Source organism: Periplaneta americana, chromosome 2, assembly GCF_040183065.1.
Source record: "Periplaneta americana isolate PAMFEO1 chromosome 2, P.americana_PAMFEO1_priV1, whole genome shotgun sequence".
Classification (NCBI taxonomy): Eukaryota; Metazoa; Arthropoda; class Insecta; order Blattodea; family Blattidae; genus Periplaneta; species Periplaneta americana.
The window spans coordinates 22,437,679-22,451,527 of NC_091118.1; the positions used below are offsets into that span (position 1 = coordinate 22,437,679).

Sequence of the window (13,849 nt, forward strand, 5' to 3'; positions counted from 1 at the left end):
TTTGAACTGAACACCCAGTATATGAAACAACAACCATTATTTTCATCATTGAAAGATTGTTTATTATATCATATTTTATACATATAATTGAAACACAGCTGTATTATTTGTTACATACATTCACCTCAGTACACACTACATGCCACAGTAACTTTCAAATTAAGTTAAGGTAATTATATCTAAGTTTTATATACAATTCTTGCATAGTACTAAGTGATGACCCAGTTCTGTTACAGATCTTGGACAATAATGTATTAAAACACTAAACAAACAAAAGTTGTGCAAATATAGTGATATATCTTGATTTGTACTACAAACTATAGACAAAACACATTCTATTTTACTTAATGCAAACAATGTCTAATAGGTATGACATAAAATCACAGACTTTTAATACATCTGATAAGTTGTATGACCTGTTAAAAATAAGTATAGGTACAATAATATGAGAAAGGTTTTATATTATATTACATTACAATTAATGTCCAACATTTCCCTGTCTTAGACTACAGTCACTTAATTATGGGGAACTTTTGCCAAACGATATGCAGTTATTACATGAATAAAAATTTAATTCAGTGTCATTCTGTAAGTCAAGGAAATTGTCATTAGTTCCTTAATGAAGGAGATTAGAAGAAAAAAGGCGTAAATAACTACCAACAGATATTAAAATCATTGCCTTCGTAGTCTGATGGTCTGCATGCTGGCTTCCAGATCTGGAGGTTCGATCCCGAGGCTCGACTCTTAGGGAATTTTCCTTAAAGAAGAAAATTTGCCTGGGTGTCTAAGAGTCTGGAAATTTGTATGAATGTGAGTAATGATTGTGAGTGTATCAGGTTATTAATTAAACAATTTTCAAAATATAAAATACAATATGCAGTATATCAGGACAGTTGTTGGGCAGAAACATGAACACTCGTTTCAACATACAATATTGACAAGTAACGCCATCAGTGAGCACAACCAGAAAGCTAATGTGTTAACAATGAATTAAAAAAGAAGAAGAAAATAGAGCATAAAGACATAATTTTTTTATTATTGGGAAGATGTTTTTATACCCAGCACCGCGTCCATCGCAGATATATTGTTTTAACCCTCCAGCTAGAAGGTAATAAAAGAATTAATGTCATAGGCCAATGTTAGCCGAGTACAAGTGATACATAATAATACAAAATATACAGAATTAAAATGTGAATACAATATATTACAAATAGAGAATAATTTTTTTTTTCTTTTTTGGTTTTACAAATAAAAAAATGTATTCACATTGACATGTATACTATAATAAAATACAAATAAATTGAATAATTAAAGGAAGAAAATTTCATCTAAATAAGAGGACTCGGGGAAGGATGCAAGAATACTTGTAGCATTACCGCGCTGAATGGCGATACCAATGCGCTGACATAGATATTGACTGCTTCGAGGGTCCCCAGAATTAATATTGTCAGATCTTGGAAATCAGTGGGCAGAATGAGGGAAATATTCTCAATGGGTTCTTAATTGATTGTTTTTAATACCAGTAATTATTACATTTTCATTTTTGCAAGCTATTCGTTCTCAATTTGTATCCCTTCAGTAAAATAGTACAATATTTTCTATGAAATTTGCCATAAATTGCTGCAGATTTCCAGCTTTCACAAATACTAAGTACAATTTTCAAGACTGATGGCTAGCTAACAATGATGATCATAGTGTTGAAATATTAAGAGGGTTCGGAATGTTTTATCACTGTAATGTTAATTTTGCCTCAACAACTTCTTTTCTCAGCATCTTCCATGTGAAGGACTGTGCAATTTTTATCAGATGTTTTAATAGTATTCTTATAAATTTTAACACGATCCCTTCACTCAAATTATGTCAAATATAATTTTTTAAGAGATATTGCAAATTAAAGAGAGAATTATTCCATTTATGTTTTTTTTTTTTTTTTTAAATGAATAGACTACAGTGGACTATAGTGGACTTTATGTTGTCAGCAAACAGCTGGAACACGATCTTTTTATTGAACTTATGTCAGATATAATTTTTTAAGATATGACACAGACCGGATTAATCTTGCATAGGATAGGGACCGATGGTGGGCTTATGTGAGGGCGGCAATGAATCTCTGGGTTCCTTAAAAGCCATTTGTAAGTATGCATAATTTTTTTAAGATGATATAGCAAATTAAAACAGAATAATTCAGTTTATGTTTTTCTTTAAAAAATTGGCTTATAAAAGGAAACTCGCGTTAAAATGGAATAAATTTTAACACCATCTTTTTATTGGAATTATATTTGAGGGAGGTGGAATAGGTAGAGACTGGATTAATTTTGCTCAGGATAGGGACCGATGCAAGGCTTATGTGAGGGCGGCAATGAACCTTCGGGTTCTCTAAAAGCCATTTGTAAGTAAGTAAGAAAATAATTTTTAAGACTAGGCCTATATTGTAAGTTAAAAAGAGAATTATTCAATTTATGTTTTTCTTTAAAAAATTGGTTTATAAAAGGAAACTCGTGTTAAAATTGAAAACAATAAGTATGGTGCATGTGGTAAAAACTGCATTATTTTATATTATTTTGATAGCTGAGAAAATGGTGTATAATTTAACATTACAGGAACAGGGCATCAGAACCACCCTAAACTCTTCATATTAAAGCAATGCAATTCCTTGTAAAAATTAATTCAAATTCTGATCTTTTTCTACAAATATTTTGGGCGATAATTCTGTCTTAAAAAAAATAAAATAGGTCTAAATGAAATAAATTTTCTGCTGGTGTTCGTGTTTTATAATAATTTAGTAGGAAGTGTAGGTGTATCTTATAAATTTTGACCAACACAATTTCGTTCCTTTTCTGCAGCCCTTGAAGTACTTATGAAAATTAAGCAGGAAACATAAAATTTAATAGATGTTTAAAGAAACAATTAGACAAAACTGGTAACTACATATATAACATTGATGCAGTAGGCCTATATCTTTGGTGATGTGATAGTGATAAAAATGAGAATCTACATTAAATCATGCCTGTATTAGATATATAGATCCTTTATTGAATTCTTTGTCCAATGCCTTACATCCACAGTTGGACAAACAGAATATTCTAGTTAAATTGTTAATATTCTATGCTTTTATTCTGAAATGTTATGATGCGAAACGAGTAGAAAACAGGAAGGAAGAGGCAGGTAACTTATACAGTTTATGATAAGTGAATTTATAGTTTAATAAAAAATAATACCGATAGGTTTACAATTTTTGTGCAAGTTGCATTGCCCCTATTTTTGTTATTCTAGCAATGCCTGAACTGAATTACTTTCAGAGTTTAGAGATGGACACAAACAGTAAATAAAGTGGCTATCATATTATTATTATTATTATTATTATTATTATTATTATTATTATTATTATTATATGATGATGATGATGACGATGATGATGATTTTGTCATCAGATTTAGAATGTATAGTGAAAATATTTGGACAAGAATGCGTTAAAAGTGGTAATGTGTGTCAAAAATTAACACAATGAATTGGTTATCACGAAAAAATGTGGAATGTGTTTTAAAGACATAATTGTGCCTGCAAAATGACAAAGTAAAGAACCACAAATGTGAGACATTATGCGTAATATTGTAAACATTTTAAAGTTAAATGCAGAGTATCAGATAATTAACATACTTAAACATACTAAGGAAATTAAATATGAACAATCATGACAAAAAAGTTACCAAATATATAAATATAAAATACATTAACATCTTATCTTCATAAACAATTTGTAAACTACAAACTGTAACAAATACGATACTAATCAAAGAAAACTACCTGAATACGTTACCTAATTTTAATTCATAGATTACCATGGTAATACAAGTACAAATTAAAATTAAGCAATTTACAAACACAAACTTCAATATCCCAATAATAGCTGAGGAACATTGCACGCATTAAAGCATTCCTAATATAAAAAAAAAAATGCACTTCATTCTATTACTAAAATACAAGAAGTAGAACCTTCTTATCTTTACGGTATTACAGATATTACCCATTTTCATCAAAGGTACGTTTTTTTCAAGATTGCAAACTTACAAAACTTGCCTTAGTATTCAAGGTTATGATGACTAAGTCTAATATATTTTTAAGTATATCATCATGTATACACACATTCATAAAAACTGCACTAACACACATACACATTTGTTCTTACTCACACTCACAAAATACGTATTGGTACACTTTTACACAGAATAGTAAATGTAATGCTGTTATTTGAAGCCATTTTGCAATGATCATATCCTTACGTTGTGTATCTAACCCTGTTATATGAAGCAACTAATTATGTCTGTTGCTCTGTCATAATGCTTGAAAATGTTGACTAGTCAAATGAAGAGAGAGAGTATCAAACATGACTTTCCATTATTTAGATATTGTTTCAGTGTTTTCACTGATGTAATATCAATAATAGGTCTGTTATAATTACAGAATTCAGAATGTTGTAGAAAGTGTTAGTTTTAAAATAAAACTTTTCTTTCTAATGTTTCATCTTAGAAAAAAATGACCAGCTGCCATATGCTAAGTCCCCTTTCAGAAGACTTTGGTTGATTTCGTGAAAGCTTGTATTTATACGTGAACGAATTTCTTAATGCATATTCATATGTTTTGTTTCTTTGTTTGTTGCTTTTTCTGTCTGTTTATACATACTCTGAATAATTTCAAGGGAAAAATTGTTCCAGGGCCAGGTATCAATCCTGGGACCTCCAAGTCACACAGAGTTTGTGTGCACTCGATGTGGGTCTCTGGCATTTCGTCAGCCCACGCGAGTTGTGTGGATATAAAGGGAAAAGTTGAGACGGTGTCGGGTGGAGTTCCCGGGTAGCTCAGTTGCAGAGCGCTGGTACGTTCAACCAGAGGTCCCGGGATCGATACCCGGCCCCGGAACAATTTTTCCCTTGAAATTATTCAAATCTGCTTCACAGGAAGCTTTACCTGAAAGACTAGATTTGGATATTATACATACTCTGTTCAAAAAGTTTCTGGAATATATATGAAGAGTCCACTGCAAGAATGATGGATGTCATTTGGAATAGATTTTGCAGGAGAAGCAATTGAAAGTTTGAAATGCTTAGCGCTCAAAGCTTAACTGAGATTTTCCGATCATTACTGGACAATGACTATCAGTGTTAATGCCATATAACTCTGTATGTACATTCTATATGTCTTAAGCTATACATTGACAGTCTTGATTCATTTTCGACAAGAAAGTGATATCCATCATTCTTGCACTGGACTCTTCATATATATATATATATATATATATATATATTTTTTTTTTCACTGCTGTATCTGGTTTTTGAAAACCATGTTGGGTCCGATTAGCTGTACAATAATATTCAAATTTTATTGTTTAAATCGTCAAACTTATCAATATACAAATGTGGTTGAATGCACAGATGCTATTTACACATATTAAAAGATAAACATTTTTGGTTCCTGTATTTTTTCCCTACGTCAGTATAAAATATAATTTCAAAATTATTATTCAAAATTATTAGCCTTAATGGCACCAAATTTTGTACAGATGATAGCATTGTAGGCATAAACATGTAGTTTAAAATTCATAAAGTTTGGATGAAAACTGTAGAAGTTTTAAAAAATCACAGAAGCGTTCCCTTAAGAATGGCTAGCAAAGAAATTAAGTACATGCTTCTATTTAAACCGTACAATTATTACCGGTAGTAAATGTAATCTAATATCTTCATTTAGGGATTATAAGGAAATTTATTCTACCTAAATTATGTAATCCAGAGAACGAAAGTCGCTCTTATAAGGTTGAATGAAGAGTTGGTCATCTTTGATACTCATATGGCCTCATTCTGAAATTCGACGAACGAATATCACACAAACAACAACAACCAGTTGCCAACAACAACAATGACTGCGATCATGAAAATGCTAGGGAAATGACGTCATGAATGATACCAACACCAGAAACAGAAATATATCAGACATTATTCATTTCGGCGAAAAAAAATATATTCCAAAAACTTTTTTAATTGAGTAGTAGAAGTGTTATAAATAATCCATAACAAAGATATACTGAAAGGGTAAATTAGGTGCAAATTAACATCCTTTGCTAGTCGTGTGAATGAGATTCTGTCCGAGGTGGACGTAGAGAAATTTCACGCTATAGGAGAGTGGTCATTTTTTTGTGTCTAAGACTGAACATACTGAACTCAGCATTCAGCAACCAGGTTGTGTATAAATATATGATATTTTAATCAAATTTGAAATACATCAGAAAGAAAATACTATACCGGTAATAGTTCCTTTACAAATTGGAAAAGGACATATGTACATAACACCTATTTCGTGAGTTACTATAATTTACTGGTATGTTTACTTTAAACACTTATTTATTACCATAACTACAAAAAAAAAAGAGAAAAGGAAAAGTCTTAAATATGAATTCTGTTCTGAACCTTTTTTCTTGGCCCTTCAAAGCTTAAAAGATAATTAGGCAGTGTAGTGAAGACCATAATACATGAGAAGTGAACTTTTATATAATATCTGAGAATAATAAAGGATAGATGAAGATAGGAGATCTAATTTATGTCTTGTGCCAGTATTAAAATCATGTGTTTTGTATTAAAATTATATTTGTCACCATAGCAACAAAACGCTATTACTATTTTCTTTTGTTAAGTTTATTTATAGGCTTTAACATCTGTGGTCATATAACGTGTTTAGAATCTCTGGATATACCAGTAGGCCGTGGTTACTACTATTGAGTTTCTGTTTCTATTGTGTGTTGTAGATGGCTTTGTGTTTATGTAACTGATTTAGATTTTGATTAATCCATGTTTAATCTTTCGTACACTACGAGAGGATGGTGTCAAATAACACCGAAACAGCTATAAGATACACATGCTTACATAATTAACACGAGCAAGATCGCCATTTAATCAATTATTTAGATTAATGTTTATGATATTGGTAATTGAGGCTATGATGAATCATATGTAAATTTCCAATCCAACATTTGGCTTTTGTGACAGAGAAACTCCGAAAAACCCCATTCAGATTGGTCAGTCATGAGGTTTGAACCTGGAACCTCCCAAATGCGAGTCTCAAACTTTATCGTCTGAGCCAACTCGCTCAGTGTTATTACTATTCGTATTAAAAATCGATCCATGACTTACTGTGACTTAATAGACACTCTATTCTCTATGAACATCATAGAATAGGTTTTCATTATGAAAGCGAAATAAATTTCTTCTAGGAGATTTGTCGTTTTGTAATGGTAATAAATAAAATTATGTATAAACTCTTGTGTGGTGTGGATTGCTGAGAATTTTTCCATTCATACAAAAAAAAAGTATCTTTTTGCACACAAGTTACATAAGTAACTTGTAAGACTTACAGCCTATTTGGACAACCTTTCACCAGCCAGGATTAAGTATGTACAATTTTTTTGTTAATTTTGTTTCGAGTGACGAGTGTCTTTTGTTTACTACATTTTTATAGTTATAGTATTGTATAACAATAACGTAAACCAATGGAACACAAGCCATCTGAAACAAAATCAGGAACTTGTGAACTTACCTCGACAGGTTAAAGATTAGCCCAATTGATTGCAAAACTGTCCTCTCAAATTTTCAATAGGGAAATTAAAGGTTTATAAATTTAAATTTGTGTTCTTCAAAATGGTTCGAGACAACACATGCTTAAGATTCATTATTTTATCACCCTCTTGTTATGTAACCTCTTCCTCACTATACTTTTAAAACCATTCAGCATCTACTTCATGCACTCCAAGTTTTCTTCCTTTCTTTAGTATACTCAATTTCCCATTACATCATTCATACGAGTATATTTGGTTTCCTAATTTCCTTTCAGTCTTCTAAAAGTTTTCAATCGATCTTGTACAAATTTATGTTTACATAACTTTACATATTACTTTTCAGACAATTGCTTGCCATTAGTAACCCAGGGCTGGGCAGTATTTGAAATACATGTATTTGAAATACATTTGTATTTTGTAATTTGTAAGGATTTTCGAAAGTATTTTGTATTTAAATACATAAAATTGATGTATTTTGTATTTCAAATACTCAAAATACTTTTTTCTTCTTTTTGTTCTTCAAGTTTTGGATTTGGATTTGAAGAATGAACTTTTGTCTTATTTGCCTACCCATTTCATATGTGCTAGCCATACACTTAGTTTTCTTGCCACAACTGATTTCCTTAATGCCATGAAGAAATCTCCAACAGTATCAAGGATCCATCACCCAACACTTGCTACATGTTCAGCATTATGGAATGCGTCTAGGAGACTCAAATACTCAGAAATTATATCAGACATCTTGAAATATTCATTAAAGTTTCCTTGCCCAACTCGACTGAATTTCCTTTATGACTCAATCTCTCAAATACTGCAATTCAAACATGATATAAACAGTATAAGTGAAAAACTGGGATTGCCAACCTTCAAAGATGTTGAGTTTCAGTACCTTGAAGAATATTGTGCAGTTCTGAAACCCATTGCCGTAGCCCTTGATTTAATGCAAAATGAGAAGACGTGCTATTACGCCCAACTGTTGTCCACATTAATTTCCCTTAAAAACAGATTACATATTCTGTTACTTAGTAATATACGCAATCTATTCCAAGTAACTCCAATCCTAATAAGTTCGCTTTCATCAAGATTTAAAGCGATGTTTGATCTGATCCCAGAAGCAAATTGAGCTATTTTGGCAGCTTGCTCCACCCATCATTTAAGATGAGATGGCTACCTGACACTGCCTCACCAAATGATAAGAAGAGGACACAGAATATGTGTGTGAAATCAGCTGAGCAGTTCTCTGCTACACCTTTGGTCAGTTCAGACGATGAAGACGAAAACAATTTATATGTTTTCAACTCAAGTAAAACAGACTTTGAAAAGAAAAAAGAAAAGAATTTGTCTGCTGTGGAGTATGAGCTCATACAATTCTTCAATGGCACAGGGACAACCCTGTGCACTCTAGAGAATTACCCAACAGTGAAACAAGCTTTTATAAAGTATAATACAAGTTTGTGTTCCTCTGCGCCTGTAGAAAGACTGTTCTGTTTTGCAGGATTTATTCATTCACAAGCAAGGGGATCCTTATCTTATGAACATTTGAGGAACTGGTTGTTTTCAAAGGGAGCAGTAATTATTCATATGTAGCATAATTTCATTGCTGACTGGGTAAAGGAAGAATCTTCGGTTACAGTGTTTATATAATATTTTAGATTTTTAGTAGTATTCTTATTTCTTTAGGCCTATATATTGTATCGAGTATTTGAAATTCAAATGTATTTTAAGTATTTGAAATACAAATGTATTTTGGTTAATTTTTTTTAAGTATTTTGTATTTGTATTTCAAATACAATTATTTGAAGTATTTTGTATTTGTATTTGAAATACTTGGATGTCAGTATTTTGCCCAGTCCTGGTAACAACGATCTTTTCTCTTTATTAAGTTTAATTAATTAATTTACTACCTACGTCATTTTCACTGTACCGGTATATTACATCAGCAGGACAAATTTATAAACAATACACTCTTCTAAAATTTTAATGGAAATAAACTTTCATAGAGAGTTTCCTGTACATAATTTACTTTACTTCAACAAATATTTTTACAATCATCACCTGTTGCTTAAAATGTGTAATGTACACACAGTCTTAGGAGGGTAAGGGTGATGTTTTAGTGTTAACTCTATTTATTCCTAACAAAAGTGAGAAAAATATATGCCTTTGTCCTTTCCAAAATTATATTAGTATGGAACAAAACGAATTTTGAAAAAATTTGAACTACTGTACTTGAAACGCTTTTTTAATTCCATATTAATATTTTTTAATAACATTTAAGAAACATGGAGGGGAATAGTTGGTAGAAAATTAGAAAATACACAAAAACAACAACAAAATATCACTGCTATTATAGAGAGCAAAAATGTCACATTAAAGTGCACCATAAAAAAATTGAATTGGTCAGTACTGAACTTCATTGATTTTGATCTCAATGTAACTTTTCCTACTGAATTATGATAAGCTCACGCGAACTCATTATTACAAAAACTGCGTGAAATATTGAATGTTTTTCAAACTTCTGAATATCACCGCACATCTCTCATCACCGCCTGTTCAGCCTGACCCAAATGGCCACAAGAGTACATACGTGCAGTGTTACACAAAAACAAACAACGAAAATTGTATTTTCTTTTATGTCAACTTCGCCAATGTCAACATCTTCAAGGAATTTCTTAGGGTACTTGTAATGACAATACAGGTCCTCGCATAGCAATGCCGTTCGGTTCATTCCATACATCGCTGTCATGAGGCTGTGCAAAGAAGCTCTGAAGTAACTGATGTGGTACATCCACATGAAGTACTCGGGGATATCACGATGGAACATGTTGAAGCCGAAGTTCGACATCAGGACTGCAACCACTGGGCTGAAGAACACTGCAATCTGAACAGAAAAATGCTTGTTACACATCTTCATAATAATTGCATGTTTTAATACGAAGAACTCATGAATGAGGTCGGAATACTGTTTTATCTCAACCGTAATTTCAACTTTAATGTTAATGTGCATACGATTCATCTGCAATACTCTTAAATTTGACCATATAACACCTTCCCTCCAGTTACTTTCATGGGCACGTCTCAAGGAACAAGAACAATACATTCAATGTCTCTTCTGTTTAGAATCATGCATACGTCTACTCCGAATTATCTGTTATCGCACTTTCAATTTCTTACAACTCTTCGAAACCGACATCAAGCACTTCTTTCTATCCCTCATCATAGAACGTCTTTATACTCATCTTCCTATACTGTACTACTAAGATTTAAAATCATCCGTCTTCAAGTGAGGTTGACCACTGGGATATGGAATTAACAAACATAAAAGATAAAGGGAAATGAAACGGGCAAAATATGGATTAGATTTGTACATTAAAACAAAAATTTACGTGTTAATATATAGATGATAGTGTAGAATTTGAAGAGAGGCCTTCAGAATTTCCACTACAATCCTCTGAACCTCATAAAAGGGAATTTTAAAGGATTTAAGAATATTAGATGTAAATTTTGGTAAACAACCCCTCGCTCCAAATAGTAAGCCTGTAACATCCCAGTTGTAAAGCGAAATGCCATATTTTTCACTGAGGTATGGAAGACAAGGTACATATTTAGCTCGCTTGTCATCATTTATCTGCAGTGCTTCATTTGTGTCTCGTTCAAAGCAAATCGTAGGGTCTAAGACCATCGCTTTCTGGGTTCTTCTTGATGGAAATTATATCGACTCTTCTATGAGAATCGTCTTCAGACACACAATGAATCTCATTATGTACTTCCCATCCTCTGTTTCTTAGCAGGTTGGCAATTGCTGTACGGGCACTGTACACAATAGCTCTCCCTTCTTACAGAACCCCAGTACGTAGCCAAGTGTTTCAGTCTTGCTGCAGCCGGGATGGCGACAACGGGTAGTACTGAAGGTTCCGAGGACGAAAGACACTTTTTAGAGGAGATCCAGGAGATGGGTTTGGGGCATTCTTCAAATGTACAAACACCTTTGCCTTAATGTGGGAGCTGGCACCATGACTGCAATGATTGTTTTCTGAGAATTTCTCTGGATGTTTTCCTTTAGTTTTAGGAGTGACGCTGTGTGGAGCAATCTTTAGGCGCGTGAGAGATGTTTTCTTCTCCTCTTCTAGATTTCTCATGTGATGTGATATAGGTGCCTCTGGAATTCGTTACCTAATGACGTCAGGGACTGGGGGACTTTATCACAATTCAAAATTAAATTGAAAAATTTTGTCTTAGTTAATGTTTTTTAGGTATTGCTAGAAGTATTGATTTGTGTTTTTTTTTTCTTTTTTAATTTAGATTAAAATTGCAAGTTTCTTGTTTATGTTAGTTAATTAGTTAGGATAGAATTGATTATGATACTTAATCACTCATTTAAAGTTTGTGTGACTACAACCTGTGTATATTTTTGTGTGGCTTTACTTTGTTTATAGTGTTTTTTTCTCTCTCTCTTTATTTCTTGTGTAGCTTTACTGTGTATAAAGTGTATTTTTTTTCTGTTTATTTCTATTATTGTATTTGTATTCCTGGTGTTGTGGAAGAGAAGGCCTGATGGCCTTAACTACACCATAATAAAGAAACAAATAAATAAATAAATAAATAAATAAATAAATAAATAAATAAATAAATAAATAAATAATAAATAAATAAATAAATAAATAAATAAATAAATATGAGGGATCGGTAATTTCATAGAAGACGGGCACCTGGTTGGATGTAGTAAGTATTACCAACTTTTTTTACTTTAGAGTTAAATGTTAGTGATTTTTGGTGACTTTTACATATTAGTTCTAGGTTTTTCCAGGTGTCGCGTGATGTTCTTTCAATTTGATTGGTTATAGTTGTCATTTGTTCTAGAATTTTCGTTAATTTTGAATGGGTAATGACAATGTCAGTAAGTTGTTCTTGGTTGTTTGACGTGGTGGTGTTATGTTGTGTCTGATGGCTAAAGCTATTGGAAGTTTGTCATTGTATGATATTTGTGAAAGATGTGTGAACATAGAACAGAGTATTAAATTTTGTGTCGATTTTGGTTTAGTTTTTTCGCTGTTGAATACGAATTGTTTCGATTGTTGAGGAGAAAACTGTTTCTGTGAATCCAAGGAACTATTTACTGAATTTTCCCGTATACCTAAGTTAAAGTGTAATAAGTGTTAGAAGAGAATTTCATTTTGTGTCAATACATGGTTTAATTATGTGATGTTGACTGTAGGACAAAATGTTGGTTTAGTTCTTTTGTTGCCTGCATGGTTTAAGTTTAAATTGCCTTGAAGTCTGTGTCATAATGGAAGTATGGAAGTGAAGTGGTTGTCGTTGAAGACATCAGTGAGGAATGAACTTTGTTTCATAAGGTGATAAAATCTATAACAACAATGTTGTTGTTGTTGTTGTTTTCTAATGCCAGGGGTTTGACAATAAAGTCATTTGACCTCTTGCACTCCAATATTTTTCAAAGATATTATCATGACCAGCCACTGAAGCACAGATTTTGAGGTGTTCCGAATCCATTTCTTGGTTTGAGTTGCACAATGGGCAGTTAGGGGACTGATATATTCCAATTCTATGCAGGTGTTTGGCCAATATAACAACAATGTATAGTTTTGAAAAATGGCTTAATAATGAACAATACAATTTTTATCTTGAAAAGGAAGCAAAAACGAGCAAAACTGTATTAAACTTTTTTTCGGAATATGTATGATAAGAACTTTGTGTTAAATTTTAACGTACCTTGTTAACATGTTTCGACCTATTTTCGGTCATCTTCGGAACTGGTCGTTGTTGGTCTTGGCGCCTCTTGTTTCCTGTGTGGGTGCGTTCGTAGTGTAGAGTCAAAGAGTGTATGTGTTTTGAAATTGAGTTGTGTGTTGAGAACATCGTTGGGGTGTTTTCGTGTGTCTGTATATTTCATATTGTTCTAGTGTGTTGAGTTTCTGGCTTTTTGGTTGGCTGTGCAGTATTTCCATGTCTGTGTTGATATCTCTGTAGGTGTGGTTGGCATTTGTGATGTGTTCTGCATATGTGGAGGCGTTTTGTAATTTTGTTATGGCTGTGATGTGTTCTTTGTAACGTGTTTGAATGATCTGCCTGTCTGTCCTATGTAGAAGTTGTTGCTCCACATATGCAGAACACATCACAAATGCCAACCACACCTACAGAGACATCAACACAGACATGGAAATACTACACATCTAACCAAAAAGCCAGAAACTAAACACACTAGAACAATATGAAATATACAGACACACGAAA

At 32.4% G+C, this 13,849-nt stretch overlaps 1 protein-coding gene across 1 annotated transcript in view; it reads right to left on the reverse strand.

Annotated features, from left to right (window-relative positions):
• Positions 1-1,911: 1,911 nt before the first annotated feature.
• Positions 1,912-13,849, reverse strand: part of LOC138716020 (ATP-binding cassette sub-family G member 1) — a 356,377-nt gene continuing 344,439 nt past the window's right edge. The window contains exon 13 of the mRNA XM_069848948.1: positions 1,912-10,478. Within this exon, the coding sequence (XP_069705049.1) occupies positions 10,140-10,478 (339 nt within the window). The 3' untranslated portion in view covers positions 1,912-10,139. The remainder of the gene's footprint in view (positions 10,479-13,849) is intronic.